The sequence below is a fragment of the Platalea leucorodia genome (assembly GCF_965183815.1).
Source record: "Platalea leucorodia genome assembly, chromosome: 16".
NCBI lineage: Eukaryota > Metazoa > Chordata > Aves > Pelecaniformes > Threskiornithidae > Platalea > Platalea leucorodia.
In genome coordinates, this window is record NC_138838.1 from 2,288,619 (window position 1) to 2,304,375 (window position 15,757).

Genomic DNA, 15,757 nt, shown 5'->3' on the forward strand with positions numbered 1-15,757 from the left:
CGTACACATACACAACCCCACCAAGCTATGCACGGCTCACGTTAAACACATTACTAATGTAAGTTATATATTACAAATGCAAGTTACTATTTTACTTTTCTGGCTACACCCTGTGATGCTCCCTTCTCCAGCCATCTGCTGTACCTCGTCTAGTACCCGTTACCTCCTGCGGCCTCTCCGCACCAAAACCCGAGGCACATCCTCCCTCTCTGTAAGAGCCTGATATTCTGTCCTCCAACGACACAGGAATGACACCCGAAGGAGTAATCAGCCCTGTGCATTCATTACTTAATTATCAGGCCCTTTCTATATCACTGCTTCTGATTCATGTTTTCAGGCAAATGAAGCTCAAAATCAGTGATCACTGCATTAATAGAAGTTTCATTTTTTTGCTATGACTTAGTAAGATGAAAGACTGCAGAAAATGTGAAATAAAGTTGAGAAGGCAACAACAGATATATGCTTCTTGTAGAGTTAATGCTGCTCTCTACCCCCACAATATAAAGAGATAAGACGAGTCAGTGAAATAAATATTTGCAATTACACTGGTTGCAATTTTTCAGGTTTCACTTCCTACTAATGAGTATTTAAAACATGTTCACATAGCGCTTAATTCTACTTGTCTTAATTCTACTTGTTTCACGTAAGGACATGCTTCTATTGCAGGGACTTTTAAAGACAAGCAATACCAATTTGGTTAAAAATAAATCCAAGTCTTAAACACCTCCCCATCTTTAGTCAAACCATGAAGCAACCATAATGCTGGTTCACCGGGTCTTGAAGGACGCCACCCGTCTGCTGGAAGCTCAGACTCGGGGAAAGACGACCTAGTGCCGACAGCATGAGCTTAGAGCAGGGGAAACCCGAGGTCCCTGACTCACAGAGACACCACGGGCTCCTGTGAACGCACTGTTCAATCTCTCTGTTCATCTTTGCTATCCCCTATAAAAGGTGAGGTTTATCTCACTGTGGCCAGGTGAAGAGAAAAACACTGAAGACTGCAAGGTGTCAGCAGTGCAGGAAAAAATTAAGCTTTAAAGTCACTGGTGCAAGCCCGTTTGTGCAGGCTGTCAGCAGGGCCCACAGCAGCTCTAACACACTTCTTGCTCTAGGGCATGTCAGGAGTTGGAGAAAGCAGATGTTTACAGGGATGGGAGGGCAAAAGAAGTTAGCCTTCAGAGAGCAGCCCAACCTGCGAGAATGGGGATTTTCTTCCCCTGGTCTGTATTGCATAAAATTCCTTCCAAAAACCTGAGTACACAGTGACAGGCAGGAAAAGTAAAAGCAAATTTACTAAGTGCTGGAGAATACCTAGCATTTATGGGAACACTGGATGAGAAACAAAGTGATCCTGGCTCAGTTCAGGGAGGGAATTAAGGTTAAATGCACCAAGTCCCCTTTGTTTCCCAGCGATGGGACGGGATGTGCCGTCACTTCTCTCCTTTAGCTAATTCATCTCCGCTTCCTCCAGGCACTGTAAAGCATCACCACCAGGCAGCAAGGCTGCAAGACACGGGGCTTCGGCGCGCACGCGGTTCTGTTCACCTACCTTAAGCTGTTGAGGCTTAAACTGCTGCTGTTATAGGCAGAGAGTGGCTGCGAGAGGCTCTGCGAGGCCGGATGGGGCTGCACCGCAGGGAGGTTTGGATGGGCCGGCTGCACCGGTGACTGCGGCCGGGGCGGGTGCTGGACGGGCGGCTGCGGCGCGGGCGGGCGGGCGGCTTCTTCTGGGGCTGGTGGCAGCTGCGCGGCTTGCGGCGGAGGCGGCTGGGCAGGAGCCTCCGGCCGCGGGGCGAGCGCAGGGCTGGGGCAGGGCGCCTCAGGCTGCGGCTCCAACTGGGGCTGGGCCAAAGGCTGGGTCACCTGAGGACAAGGGTCTTTAGGCACCACAGGCTCAAGTACTGGGTCTTTACTGCTGTCCTGGCTCTTCTCTTGACTCCTCTCTAATCCTGATATTTTCGGGACAGCTGGGCCCCTAGCACCAGGGTCGTCATTTTCAGCTAGCGTACTGACTCCTAACTCTTTATCTGCAACAACAAAAGAAAGAGATAAAACAGTTAAGTGTGCGACAGAACGGGCAAAACCACACTAACCGCTGCGCCAGAGGCGCTCTCCGGGCAGATACATTTTGTGTTCATCAAGGACCGTGCCAACGTGAAACCAAATCAAATCCAAAGTCATTTCCAGCAGCATCCCTAACCCTCAGGTCCTCCTCCTAACACTTCTTCTCCTATTTTATCATAAGGAGAAAGTTTCTGGTGTCTTCATTAACATATAAAAAAGTAAGTACACAAAAGATGAGCTGACTGTAGTGGTTCAGGTACCCTAAAAATCTTAAGCCAGACCTCCCCCAAAACCCCCGCCTCGGCCTCAGGGAAAACAGCAGGAGGGGCTGTGCTTTGCTGGTTCTGCCTCTGTCGCACAACATACGCTGGGTTCTCCACGCTCGCCTCCTGGGTCTTGTCTCCTAGGGATTCATTTCCCAACTTCCCTGTGCAACCACGCCAATGCTTCATCGATTTTTAAGAAAAATTAGATTTGCACAATAATCTCATGACTCCAAGATTTGGGGCCAAAAACCAGTGCTGATAAATTTCTGAGTGTAGATAATATCATCTGTATGCATATTTGGCAAAATCAGTCCCTAAACGATCACATAAAACCCACTGAAATTATCTACTGAATCACGAAAGCACAAATTGCCGCAGAGCGAGGGGGAGAGCTCCGCGGGAAGCCAGGCTCCGCTGCGTTCTCCGCTCGGAGAACTGCCTGTCTTCTAGGCGCATCCCTTTATCCCTAATCGCTATTATATGTTTACTCCAACATCTCTATTGCCTGGGCTGCCAAATGAACAGACCAAAACGGTTACGGGAAATAACCTATTTTTGCCTCGATTTTTCTTTCGGTGACATTAATTTTGGACATGACTTTTCAGAAGAATGGCCAAAGAAGTTGAGAAGGCAACGTGATTAGGCCTGCATATGTTTTCTTTAAAGACGTGAGTCGGACAACACACTCGGCACGTGAGTGTGTGCATCTGCCTCTCGCTTTTCTCCTCCAATAACTCTCCTCAAAATAAACCACCTGGTAGAGAAGAGAGACCCTGTTTACCACTACTGTTTTCTATTATTGTTACTCTATCATCGCTCCCTTGCTGACCCACGGAGGGAACCGATGCAGTGTGAGCTCTGTGCCTTATTACATAAGGTCTAAACCTTCAAACACGTGTTAGTAGGAACCCAGGCTTTTTTGGTTTGGCTGGTCATGGAATGGCTTGGGTTTGTTTTCCAGCTCTTTCACAATAATGAATATTATTATAATTTTAACGTTTCCTACAGTGGAGTTTTGCTCGCCGGGGCTCACAGCAATTTCCCACTTGAATCACTCCCCCGAAGTTCTGCCAAGGAATATCTGATGGTGGCACCCCTTCGAACAGACCGGGGAGCGCTGCTGGCCCAGGACTGGAAAAGGCCATGCCTGCGGGCAGGGGGAAGCAGCGGCGCCGTCTGGGGCAGCACCGCACAGCGGCTCTGCAAAGCTGCGCTTACACCTTTGGCGATTACAGAAACGAAGCGTGAGGGGAACACGCAAGATTGAAAGCGGCTTGGGACAAGCTTAGAATTAAAAAAGTATGCAGGCTTCTAAATAATCTTAAAGACAGGAAAACTTTACTTGTTCTGCCAATTTTAAGGGGTAAAATGAATAAATGCGTAATAAAATAATATACATTCAGAGAAAAATGTGGACAGCTACATGGTTCAAACCCCGGAGCAAAGGAGTGCAACTGAAGATGATGGGAGGCACGCTCTTCCAGTCGGCAGCCCGGGCACACGCAACAGCGTGGGCCAGAGCTGCCAGGGACGGCCTGGCACAGATGGGCCGAACCCAGACCATCCCTTGCGGTTCGTTTTATGCAGAGACGCCAGCAGAGCACGGCAGGCCCCCCGTCACTGGGGGCTTTACAGGCCCTGCGCAACGGCGAGCGGCCTGCTAGGGTGGAGTTCAGATTGTTTTAATAGTTTGTGGACAGGAGATGGGGAAAAACCTTTTGGGTGCAAAAGGGAGGTAAAGAGGAGAAGAAAAAAGAGAGAGAGAGAGAAAGAGGGGGGAAAAAGTAAACGGATGTATTTGATGAGGACGTACTTTAATCACTTCTGGAGTATGCAATCTGTAACAGGCACAGAGGCTCCTCCACGAATTTGGATCGGAAGACTACGGGGGCAAGAGCGGGACTCCGGAGGAATAAAAATAATTACTCTGCTGTATGCCCAAGGTCTGTCTCATTGCAATTAAATTGCAGGTTATAAATAAAGGAAAATCCATTTGCATTAATTCTTTGGATCAATCCTGTTTGATCAAACATTATTAAAAGTTAGACAGAGTGTGATCACCACACGTGTTAAGACAGGTCTCCGAGGAGGAAAGAAATGAGCAACAGTTTGTTCAGGAATAGGCGGATCTATGCTCCTAGTCCTTACAGGTGTAAGAGTCACGACATTTTAGTTTTTGGACAGAAAGGCATAATAATTAGGGCTTTGAGGGCTTAGCCTTGTCATTAGAAACTCCCTACAAGATGAATACACAGTAGGTGGTCTGAAAATCCTGCAGAGGTGATACTTCCAAATCTATGGGGAACACCTTGCACTCAGAGCATTCATTGAATCTTTTCATTTGATATTTTTAGTGTCTCTCGTGTGTGTAACATTTATTCAGCACAGCTCTCTGCTGGGGAGTGTGTTCCTCACGCAGTCGCTCCTCCTCCCCTGGAGAAAAGGGCTACAAAAATCCTAGTGTCTCCTGGGTATTCTTTGCTGCTGCTTACATCTTCATTACCCAGCCCCTGAAGTACCATTCCTGTTAGTTCGCAGCTTCCAAGATGCTGTGTTTAGTAAGATAATGTTATTCCAAATGTCAAACATGGAACGTGTGCGCAGTTCCTCCCTCTCTCTGTCTTCCACCATCGCACCTACGCTATACCCCAAACGGGTACCAGATGTCCGGGAGCCTCTCTAACCCCAGTACGCCTGGTACATGCATCCCTGCACGCCTGATCATCATGATACATCAATCAGAAAGCATTCTTCATCCCACAGCATCTATTTAAGGAGCTGAAATCCCACATCGGTGATGAACGCTACCAATTATATGTTTCATAAGGAGGGCTCAAGTCTTCATCAACAGCACTTCAAGGTCATACATACAAGATTACTCTTCTTCTACCTTCTTTCTACCTTCTACCGTCTTTGCACAGCACATTATTTCTAAATGTCGACTGACTAGCTCGCTTTAAGAACTAAGGGGGAATAAATCCTTCATGTCCCTATGATACAGACAACCCAACTACACGACCTTCTGAGTTTATGCATTGCAGGAATTCATTTCCATCCAACAGCTAAAGAAGCAAGCAAGCTAACTTGATTTGATGGCAGGCTCCATACTCTATTTTGGATAAAGTAAGATTACTGCATCGGTATTCAGAAGAGCAGTAACTGCGATGTAACTTCTGTGCTGGCACAGGCTTCCCTTTTTCCACTGGGTTGATATTGCATCCAGCAGCAGTCAGTCTTTTTACCGAAAAAGGAATAAAGCCATAATTCGATGCTCTTTGAGGACTGAGGAGAAACATTGGCTAAGCTTGTCCCACACGGACAGGACACGCAACTTCCATTATCTTCCTTTCCTGTCTTTGCCCTTTGACGTGTCTTAAATCTCAAATTCCTCTATTTTTCACTTAACACACACAATCTGGGGATCTCTCAAGATGCAGGACTCAGTCCCCTCCAAGTAACACAAGTGCAGTTAGCAGTTTGCTGTGTCTACGTGATTATTACTTGGTTGGCTCAATAACACCAGAGGAGCAGACAAGGCCACACTGGGAAGACCTGTAAGTAAACCAAACGACTGCGTGTGAACTAGAGAGACTCTGTAGCTGGGAGTTTACATTATATTTTATACACATTCTATGAACATACACATATACACATGCACTCCCATGTGTTCGTATACATGTATGTCACGTGTAATACATATGCATTTATATTTATACCCATATCCGTTATATGTATACACATCGTTAACAGAGAAATACACAGCGCATGCAAACACTTCCATTAAAAGACATGGATTTGTATCATGAACACAGGTTAGATGCAGCGTTCGGCTGAAATGCCGTCGCCTCTCTTCCTAATGTGCAAACCAGTAAAATTTGACCTAAACTCTGTGTTCTGGCTCCTTTGTACCATTTGGGTGATCCAAAAGAGCTAGAGGATGGCCAGAGGCGGCCAGTTCAGAACATCACAGCCACAAGACGAAGCCCAACTATTCTTCTGCTTACAAAAAGGCCCTGCTGAAATTCGCCAAATTTGAAATTCCCAGAGATTCACCAATAATGAATGTTCTAATTTTGCCTGGTCAAGTGTTGTCTGCAGATAGGTTCAACATGTTTGCTTGCACCAAAGACCACAGGAGACGCTAAGTGCCAGCACAGGGCGTTCCACGATGGAGCTGGGGCACCACCGAGCTGGCCAGGCCCCGAGCGGCAGCCAAGGACGTGGGAACTGGGCATCTCTGACCTGACCTGGCGATACCTGGGGAATGACATCTCCTTAGACAACATCCTGCACGATGCTGTCAACTTGCAGCGCCCAAACCTTTTTTCTAAACAGAAAATCATCCAACTTTTCCATGCCCAGGTCTGGAACAACTGAGTTTGATTCGGAAACAAGACTATACAATACCCTGTCACTCCTCCTTCCGTCCGCATTAGGATTCACCCTCTCTGCGTCTGGCCTGGGAGTAAGCAGGCATCTTAAGAGAGCAATTCAGAATCAACACTGAATTTTCCATTCCCTTGAGAGGGTTCTGGATCAAGCTTAAAGTCCTTACTGCACAAGTAGGAACACTGTAGGAGGTTTTAGTGTTTTGCAGCGTTATCTTTGGGATTGAGCATTCAGCCTACCAAAGAAATCTTTTATAGCATTATTTAATTTAAAAATAGCACGAATTTTCATTTACTACTTTGATAAGTTAAACTCTTTTCTCGACAATATTACCTCTGCCTAACTACAATTTTCTGCAAACTTCTTAATGCGAGATAAAAAATTAGCTCTCTCAAAAAATATAAAACTATTTTCTTCAGTTTTAACATGGGTAAGTGGGCAGTTGGTGCAAACTGTCACAACCAATACAGACCGTTATAACTTCTCTGAAGTCAACAGAATGCAGAAAACGTATACCCCGCTGACCGCTGGCCCTGGGAGGTATACTTCCACAAGCATTTTACAAGGCTTGAAATCATTAATCAGATTTAAGACCTGATTGTACATTTCATATTGATTAGACATTGGTCAATGAAACATTTGGATAAATAAAGGCAGATGACAGAAACTATTACTGCAAAGGATGGAGGAGGTTGTTGGGTACACCAGCCAACACGTATCATAAAGGCCCCAGAGCAATTCATCTGTTGTACTGGATACACATGATTTGCTAAAAACAATTTTTCATTTTTAGCACACAGTCATCTTTCATCCTAATTTCCAAGGACACTAACAAAGTATTTGATTATGCAAATTAAAAACATGCATTCGAGAGCATGGTTACTAGCAGCTCTGTCATCTGCTGATACCAATTATTCCACAGTAAGCAGGTATTTAGTACAACTGAATAGCAAGACTTGCGACACACTTTGTACTTAATTATAAAACAAAGAAGAAAATCATTCAGGACAAAAGATTTTGCTACCTCCTGTTAAAAATGTTTATCTTCTGCGTTGAAATGGATTTAATTGTCAACAATAAAGTTGCAGATCAATGAAAAGAAGCACTTAGTGGAATTGCACAAGATGTTGACAATTCTTCAGTCATTGAGCTGCTTCTGGCCTTGATTTGAGAATGCAGAGTCCTCCAATATTTCACATGAAACAATTTATTTCATCCAGCTGTTAAACAGAACATACGCCATAAATGTAACTCCTATATCCTGTACACTGTAAGTATAATATTGAAAGCACTTCATGTTTGATTTTTTTTTTTAAAGCACCTCTTTACTTAGTAAGAAGGAATGGGATATAGCTTTCTAGAGGAAAGTGAAGTACAGAACATCCAAACACCCCTCTCTGAGGAATCATTGCATTTTACTTAATAGGAAATAGATGCATGCAATTGTAACATCCTAACAGACCCCGGGAGAAAGCAACACCACGGTAACTCAATCCTGCTTCAGCGCACACATGTACGCACACATGCACAGCCAAAGGTTTATTTCCAATCGGGAAAATCTCTTGGCTTCCTAGCCTTTCCAGCTAGGAAGCAATAAATTACATCATTAACTATGCAACTCTGAAGTATTCGGCAGGCAGCTACCAGCACCGGAGTGCCGATCGAAGTGGACTTTTCTCCAACGGGCTGGCAAACTTCCCACGTGGGAAGTAACGCTGGCGAAGTCGTTGGGAGATCGTCTTTAATACCACCGGGTCTGAACCCCAAGAGCTCTAGCCTCCTGTTTCAATTTTGCAATTTAGTTAAAGAAAGCCAGGTCTTGTAATCACGCTATCTGTAAAAGCACATCTAGTTTCACCGAACCATAGACAGCACCTTATGAAATCAGGCTGAAGGTCCGTGCGTCCTACCACTGACTGCAGCCAGCACAAGATTTTTCCAAAACAGGTGTAAAAACCTTGCAGCCAGCATACGTAAAGCAACCTGTCTGACCCAGGAGATCTCATGCTGATCTCTGGTAAGCCTGGCTTATACCCAAAAGCCTGAGATTTTCTTCCAAGATTTTCTAGAGCTGTGATAAGACGGCACGGGCTTGTTATGTACATAAATCTCAAGTCCCTTCAGAGTATTCTCAAGTTCTTGCCCATAGCAGTAAATTTCTTAGCGTGTCATATGAAAATATTCCTTCCACAAGGTTTTCATTTCTCACCTTTCAATTCCACTTGGTTCTTGTCAGTCCGTGAGAAGACGACTTCTCTACAAACGATCAATATCACCCATTCCTTTATAAAATTAAGTTCCTTCCCTTTTTACCTCCTTTATAAGTTTTTCAACTCCTGTCTTCCCAGTCTTTCTTCCTACGAGACCTTTCCCACATGCCTGATCCCATATTGTTATTTTTTCTGCTATCCCTTCGCACGTCTTGGGCTTCTGCAACGCCTTCTTTAGGAAGGGCTGACCCATACTGCACAGCCCTCTGGAGCTGCACCGCTGAATTATACCAAACCGTTTTCATCCTCACCACCTTATTCACCACCCGATTCCTCACTCACATCATTTGTAGCTGTTCCCAGTCTGCAGCTGCAGACACCAGTGAAGGTCTGCGTTGAACCATCTCTAGCAACACCCAGCTTGTCTTGACTTGTCCCAGCTGCTTCAGAGCCCTGCGAGGTCTGTAGGCACCTGCACGTTTTGGCTTAACGTGCGTTGCTCCCGGTTTGTCTAAACCAACACTCAGTCCCTGTTCTCGCAGCCCGACGAGGTTTCTCTCTGGTTTCTAACAGCTCTCTCCAGCTCCAACTACCACAGGTACCCTTAGACCATGTCTAACTGCTGCTCTTTGCCCTCCTCTCTTTCACATTGACCAACTCAGGACAGAGGAGTTGAGACTTCAGCTGCCCTTAAACCAATGCCACGTTGCAAACAGATCATGACAAAAATAACCCAACTCTTTGCTTTCCTTTCTTCAGCTACATTTTGCTGTAACAGTCCTTTGCTTCTTGCTTCTTCATAACAACTGAGCTTCCACAGTAGCCTTTTCTTCAGGATCTTCTCAAAGGCCTTTTGCAAGCCCAGAGCAATTATGGCTATTTGAACGTTTGCTACTTTGACACCTCAAAGAAATTAAACCAGCTCGGTGACTAAATGTCCCTCTCGAAATCTTCCCAGACCAAATCTCCTAGCGCGACCCTCCGAGCGCTCGTTAAAGCTCGTTTAGCCACTCTGCTGATACAATGCAAGCTGGTGGTGTGCGCGTCTCCTTCACCGGTGCCGGGAGAACGGGACGGGCTGCCTGTCCTTGTCCCCAAACCTGTCCCCAGGCCATGCAACCCGACAGGCTCAGCTCCACCACACGTGCAAAGGGAGCGGAGCAAAACCGCTGGCAGCGGAGACCAAACCCCTGGAGACTCTCTCGGAGAGGAGTCGGCACTTGCAAAGCTCTGTCCAGTCCAACACCACTTTGGTTTGGTTTCAGAAAGGCGCCCTCCCCTCTCCCCTTTGGCTGGTAGACAACAGCCAGCCAGCTGCCCCGCGGGCAGAGCAGAAGCGTGGTGAAAGCGCTTCAAACCTGCTCAGAGTAAACGAGGTGACAGTACTGGATACTAACCAGTTAAAAAAAGAAAACACGGCATGGCTTGATAATTCCCTCCAATTATCAATAGGGACTGGATAACCTTAGCACAAGGTTAACCCCATCACAGGGCAAGGGAAGAAAAATACGTTGGGTTTATCTATCACCCCCCTTCCTTGCCATTGATTTGCCGTGGCCACGTAGCTGCAACATTCCCTCAAACGCTCATGACATCGGCTCATCCCGCTCGTATGTGACAGGATTACTTGAATGAGCTTGAACAAAACCGGCTTTCAAAAGCAGCTTGAAAAGTATCACCTTATGAACACTGATCGAATTTAGCATGACAGCTCAGTTTAATATATGAAGGACAAGAGAGATCTGTGTGATATGTTTATACAGAAAAATAACACATTCGTTCCCCCTGAGAGGTGTCGTACCCATAACTCACCAGACACATACCACTGGTTCCTTTGTGAACCTGTTCTTTAGAGCCAGGAATTTTCTATTCTGTTTTTAAAGGCACGATGTCAATATAAGCAGAGAGCTTAAAAACCCCAGTGCCCCTCTTGCTAACACTAAGACGAAGCTCAGCATGACCGCGACAATACCCACTTAATTGCAACTATTTTCGCTCATTAGTGTCTACAGGAAAACTTCGCTGAGCTTACACATTGCAACTCCAGCGATCGGTGTCGCTTTACAGTGTTCTCATGCTTGGCACTATTTTGCTCGCGTTTCCAACGCTGCAGAGAAAAAGATGGATATTATCCAACTGTCTGCTCTAACGTAGCATCGCCCAGGCGGAATTCTTCTGGTCTGGGTCATGTCAATAGATGTAGACAGGAGATTTCAACGTTCCTGGTCAACACAGGGTCTCATTAAATGTGTCTATTATACTTGTCTTGTAATGTCTGAATTTCTTGTATTGGGCTAAAACGCATCCCATGAATTTGTTTTATTTTAAAAGAGGGGAGAAAGGGGGCCAAGCTACCGAATAGGTTTAAATATATAGCTGTAACTTAACTGAAGACCTACCACTCCCTTTTGTGTTCCACTGCTTTGAGATCGTAGTTACTACAAGTTTTTCTTTGAAGGTAAACATGACTCTGTGGACCAAATTCCTCCTGTGTGGGATGGTGGTAGAGGACTTAAAAAGATTTCATAGAAATTAAAATAGAAAAGAATATAGAATTGAGAAAAAAACATAACATCATCAATGGCTCCTTGGCATGTACCAGTTTTGCTAGTGCATCGTTCTCTAGCATTTTATAAACAGGAATGTGATATTCCACTAGAGCCTGTACGATAACTCAAAAATGGAAAAGTCTCTAGCTTTTTATTAGAGCCATTCAGAAGGGAGCATCACTATCTCCTGTATAATTCAACGTAGGTAATATGGGCCCTTTCTGGTCCAAAGACCTCATGGTGTCTTCTCTACCTCAGTAAGAGGCCCTATATAATTACTCTAAAAGGTTTGCTTTGCCTTGACATCTCATTTTCTTGACCATGGCTCTCCCAGCCTCCTCTTTACATCTATTGAACGCTGACTAGTTTGTGCCAATTACTTGAACTGAACGGACACCAGTCGCGCTGCGGCCCTCCCCAAGTCACCGAAACTACAGAAACAAATGAAATGAAATGTGATTATTTGCCTAAGTCAAGTTAACTTCCAGACACGGAGGTGGGGAGATGATGGGAGCCTGGCAGGTCTCAGAGAGATGCTCTTTTGTGCCTGTCAATCTGTACAGATGTTAATCGCAATCGGAAAGGCTGTGCCGCCAACCAGCTCTGCTTTCACAGACCTCAGGACAGCTGGTGGCTCCTGGTAGAGTACATTTTGGCGCGGCACAGGGTCCGTTATACCCTAATTGCTCCATACAATGTGGCACATTGTACTCATATCAGTTGAACTACTCTCACTACATTTATCCATGACATTAGGGGTTTTTTTCCTTATAAATACATACAGAAGGACTCTCTGGATCAGGATTTTTGACAGGACTATTGACTCAGCGAGCACAGTGCTTGCCCGCCAACAGACCTGGGCAGTAACAGGCTGCAACATGTCCAGCCCACCGGGCATCTCCATGCGATCAGGAAAGCCTTCTCCTTAACCCCTCTGGATGATCAGCTTATACGTGGAACAAAGAACTGGCAGCGCTCATCATCTCGGGGATATCGCTTTTACCACTGTACAGCCTCATTCGTCTCATTTTGCTAGAATTTAGAAATTAGAATGACTAAAATTTCAGTGAACACTAGCCATGGTAGTTTGTAGAAAATGGAATTTGGGATTCTACCCTTTTTTATTACCAACCTGAAAGCAAAATACGAGCGAAGGTGCAAAGCCTGCGTGAAGGCACTTGTGAACTAGCTGTTCACTACTGAGGCACATGTTGCCTTCAAGGAAGCTCTATCCAAAGTGTTTGTTCCCAGAGGTTTGGATAATCTCTGCACTGTCCATACAGATCACTAAAAAGACACTGAATTGGTGCAAAAGGGCCTTCGCACATCAGAAGTGGCGGTGCTCACCTTTACTATATGCTCACTGATTGACCTGTCCTTAAGGAAAACAGCAGGACAGCACGTCAGCGGTGTTTTCTTTATGATAGAGAAACTTTCTGAGGAGCAGTCACAAACACATCCTAAAACGCACCAGCATGAACAAAAATCAGGCTTTTAGCAGACATAAGCACCCCCAGCTTAATGTCAGCTCAGCACCTAGCTTAAAAATCTAAATAAATATCCTCTGTCCCAAAACAAATGGTGAGCAATGAAGATCAGATTAAAGCCAAATCTGCCCCACACACTCTATTCTCACTACGATATGGCTAATTAGCTGGTAGGGTACGAGACTGAGACGGTAGTGTCCTACATGCAGAAAAGACACCAACGTCGGGGTGCAAAGCCTGAAGCTGAAGCCAACCCTGACTGCTGCAGGGTACTTTTGCAGTTCAAAGCGCAGAGGTTTTCTATACAAACTGAAATCGTTAGCCTGTGTATGCTTCAAAATACCATTTGAAAAACGTCCTATGCTCCTAACTTGTATTTTGAGTCATGTTGTGCCTTGCTGAGGCTAATTATTATCCAGCAACTGGTGCATTCAAAGACTCAAGCCTTACAAGCAGGACTTTGTGGTGTTGCCTCTGTGTTGCAAGGAACTGCAATTCTAAAAGGATTAAAAGTTTACCAGCACAGCCATGTAAAGTAGAAAATGAATTGTTCACTCTTCTCATCTCTGTTTGGAAATTAGATTACAGGCTCCAAGTGAGCTGAAATACAGAATGAGGCAAATCCATGTGATTAGCTCACAGGTGGCCAGTGAGCTTTTCTATGCTTCAAAGTCTGGCGGATTCCTATTAGCCGCAATAATAAAAAGAATGTGTACTTATCCTTCGGCCCAAACCCTGCCCTGTGCCAACACGGCTACCTGCTGTGCTAATCCTCAGAACCAATATAATCATCCTCGATTGTTATTTCATAAGTTTGCTCAGCTGTCGTTTGGGATACACGGTATGCGTGGCACACAGCCGTGCTGCCGACTGCATGGCGAGCCGATTCCCGCACGGGCTCCAGCTCCCCCCGCCGCCATACACGGAGGGAAGGCATTGCAGCGCTCACCCAGGACAGCCCCACGTTGTCAGCAGCTGGCTTCCCAGCCTTAAGAGCAAAGACTCTTTATACATATAAACAGTTTGCACCATTAATCACCAGTGTTTCTGCTAAATAAACACACACAGTTTTGCATTTATCTTTTCTCTCCAGAAGGCACTTGTGTGAGTGTCAATTCAGCAAAATACATCACACATTAGATCAGAAAACACAAGAGACAGCTATTCCAGGGACAGCTATAAAGGTCACATGCGATGCACAACATCAGTGGTCCATTTAATACGGTATTTGCTTTCTGACTCCTACCAGTTGCAGATGCTGTGGGCTGATGTGAAGGCAGCACTTAGGCATAACCTGCACACAAGGAAAGCTCTTCCAAGCCCTCCCAGTGAGAGGCCGGTTAATACAATGAACCTTGAGGGTTGCTCCCTCTAAGCAACTGATATCCCACCTGGTAGAACTGTGATAATATTTTTATTATTTCTATAAATGTCTAACAACCCTCTGAATCCTCCTAAGCTCCTTACCTTAACATTATCTTGTGTCGGGGAGCTCTACAACTCAACTTAAAATTTCGTTTTGTTACTTTGCAATGCATTACCCAGGGAAACAAGAAGCCACATCTCCCTATTCCCACATTATGGGTTCACCAGAATATTTCAAACTAACTTCATCAAACATTTTTAGACCAAAATTTAAAACAAATGTTGAACAAGTGGTGCTCTGGACAGGGACGGGAGGAAACAAGTGCTTGAGGCACCTGTGGGAGCAGAGGCCACGCTTTGCTCTGCTCCTATGGATGGATCCCAACGCTTGTAAAAGTCACCCCATCCTTTAGCTCTGCATGGCAGCACCCGCTGCAGTTCCCTGAACAGCAGCAGTCTCAGTATTAAAGCTCTCGGCCTCCCTCAAGTTACGCACATATTTAACTGCATGTGAAGAGAGTCAATTCTTAATCAACCAGCAGCTGATTATTTGATTTGTGGATTAACACGACAGAGACACCTGGGCTCGGGCGCACCAGCTGGCACAGCAGCGGTGGCGCGCTCAGGGCGTACCTGCTCGGGGATCCTCACGTCATATAATCAAAGGTGTCATCGACTTTCCTGCTCGCTGGTGTTACAGCCTCGTGCAGCCAGGCCTTCCCCGGTCTGGGTCGTCCCCGGTGTCCTACCACCACGGGCAGCGGTAACAACCCTCCCCCAGGTCAGGCTTTCAGCAGCTCTGCCAAGTGCCAGCAACAGCCTGTGCTCCAAACCTTCCCAGCAAGGAACAGCAACTCGCCTTCAGACAGCTGGCAGCCTGAACTCTGCAAAACTGCAAGCTAGGAATTTCCACATTATCTGAATAACTGCCTTGGAGATACGAGGCAGAGAAACCCTGTTCAACAGAGCCTGCTGTGGCTCGGCGCTCTGCAGAGCCGGCCTGGAACGCAATATCTGAACATCTTCCTTCTAGCATAGGTGAACCATCAAGAAAGGAGGTTTTATTGCTCAACTCTCATTTTTATCTCAACAGCTCAACAACTCACATTTTATTTCACTTTCCCCTCTCTGTTCCTCCTCTCAAACGCCTTTGATCAGGGAAAACATCCCTCTTAGGGCAGCATTACAGCACGCGCTTAACTTCCAGGACATGCTTAAGCTCACTGAACCACGGATCAGGGTCCGACTGGACAGGCGTGCTCGGGGGTTTTGCAGAGCTGGGGGCGAAGGGGTTTGGTTTCTGTTCTTCTCCCCCCCCATTCCCGCTGGCAGCCCGACTCCTCTCGCGGTGCTCAGCTCGGGGCTTCGGCGTTCTGGGTGCCATCACTTCACACCGCCATGCCCCGGCGGGACCGTGCCAACCCCCT

General features: G+C 46.0%; 1 protein-coding gene across 2 annotated transcripts in view; it reads right to left on the minus strand.

The window, feature by feature from the left end:
• The window catches only part of AUTS2 (activator of transcription and developmental regulator AUTS2), a gene marked incomplete at both ends in the record, with an annotated part of 791,016 nt that overhangs the window by 24,565 nt on the left and 750,694 nt on the right, over positions 1 to 15,757 (minus strand). For both annotated transcript variants that reach the window (XM_082328605.1, XM_082328604.1), the window contains one exon: positions 1,550 to 2,027. In XM_082328605.1, coding sequence (XP_082184731.1) covers positions 1,550 to 2,027 — 478 coding nt within the window. The remainder of the gene's footprint in view (positions 1 to 1,549; positions 2,028 to 15,757) is intronic.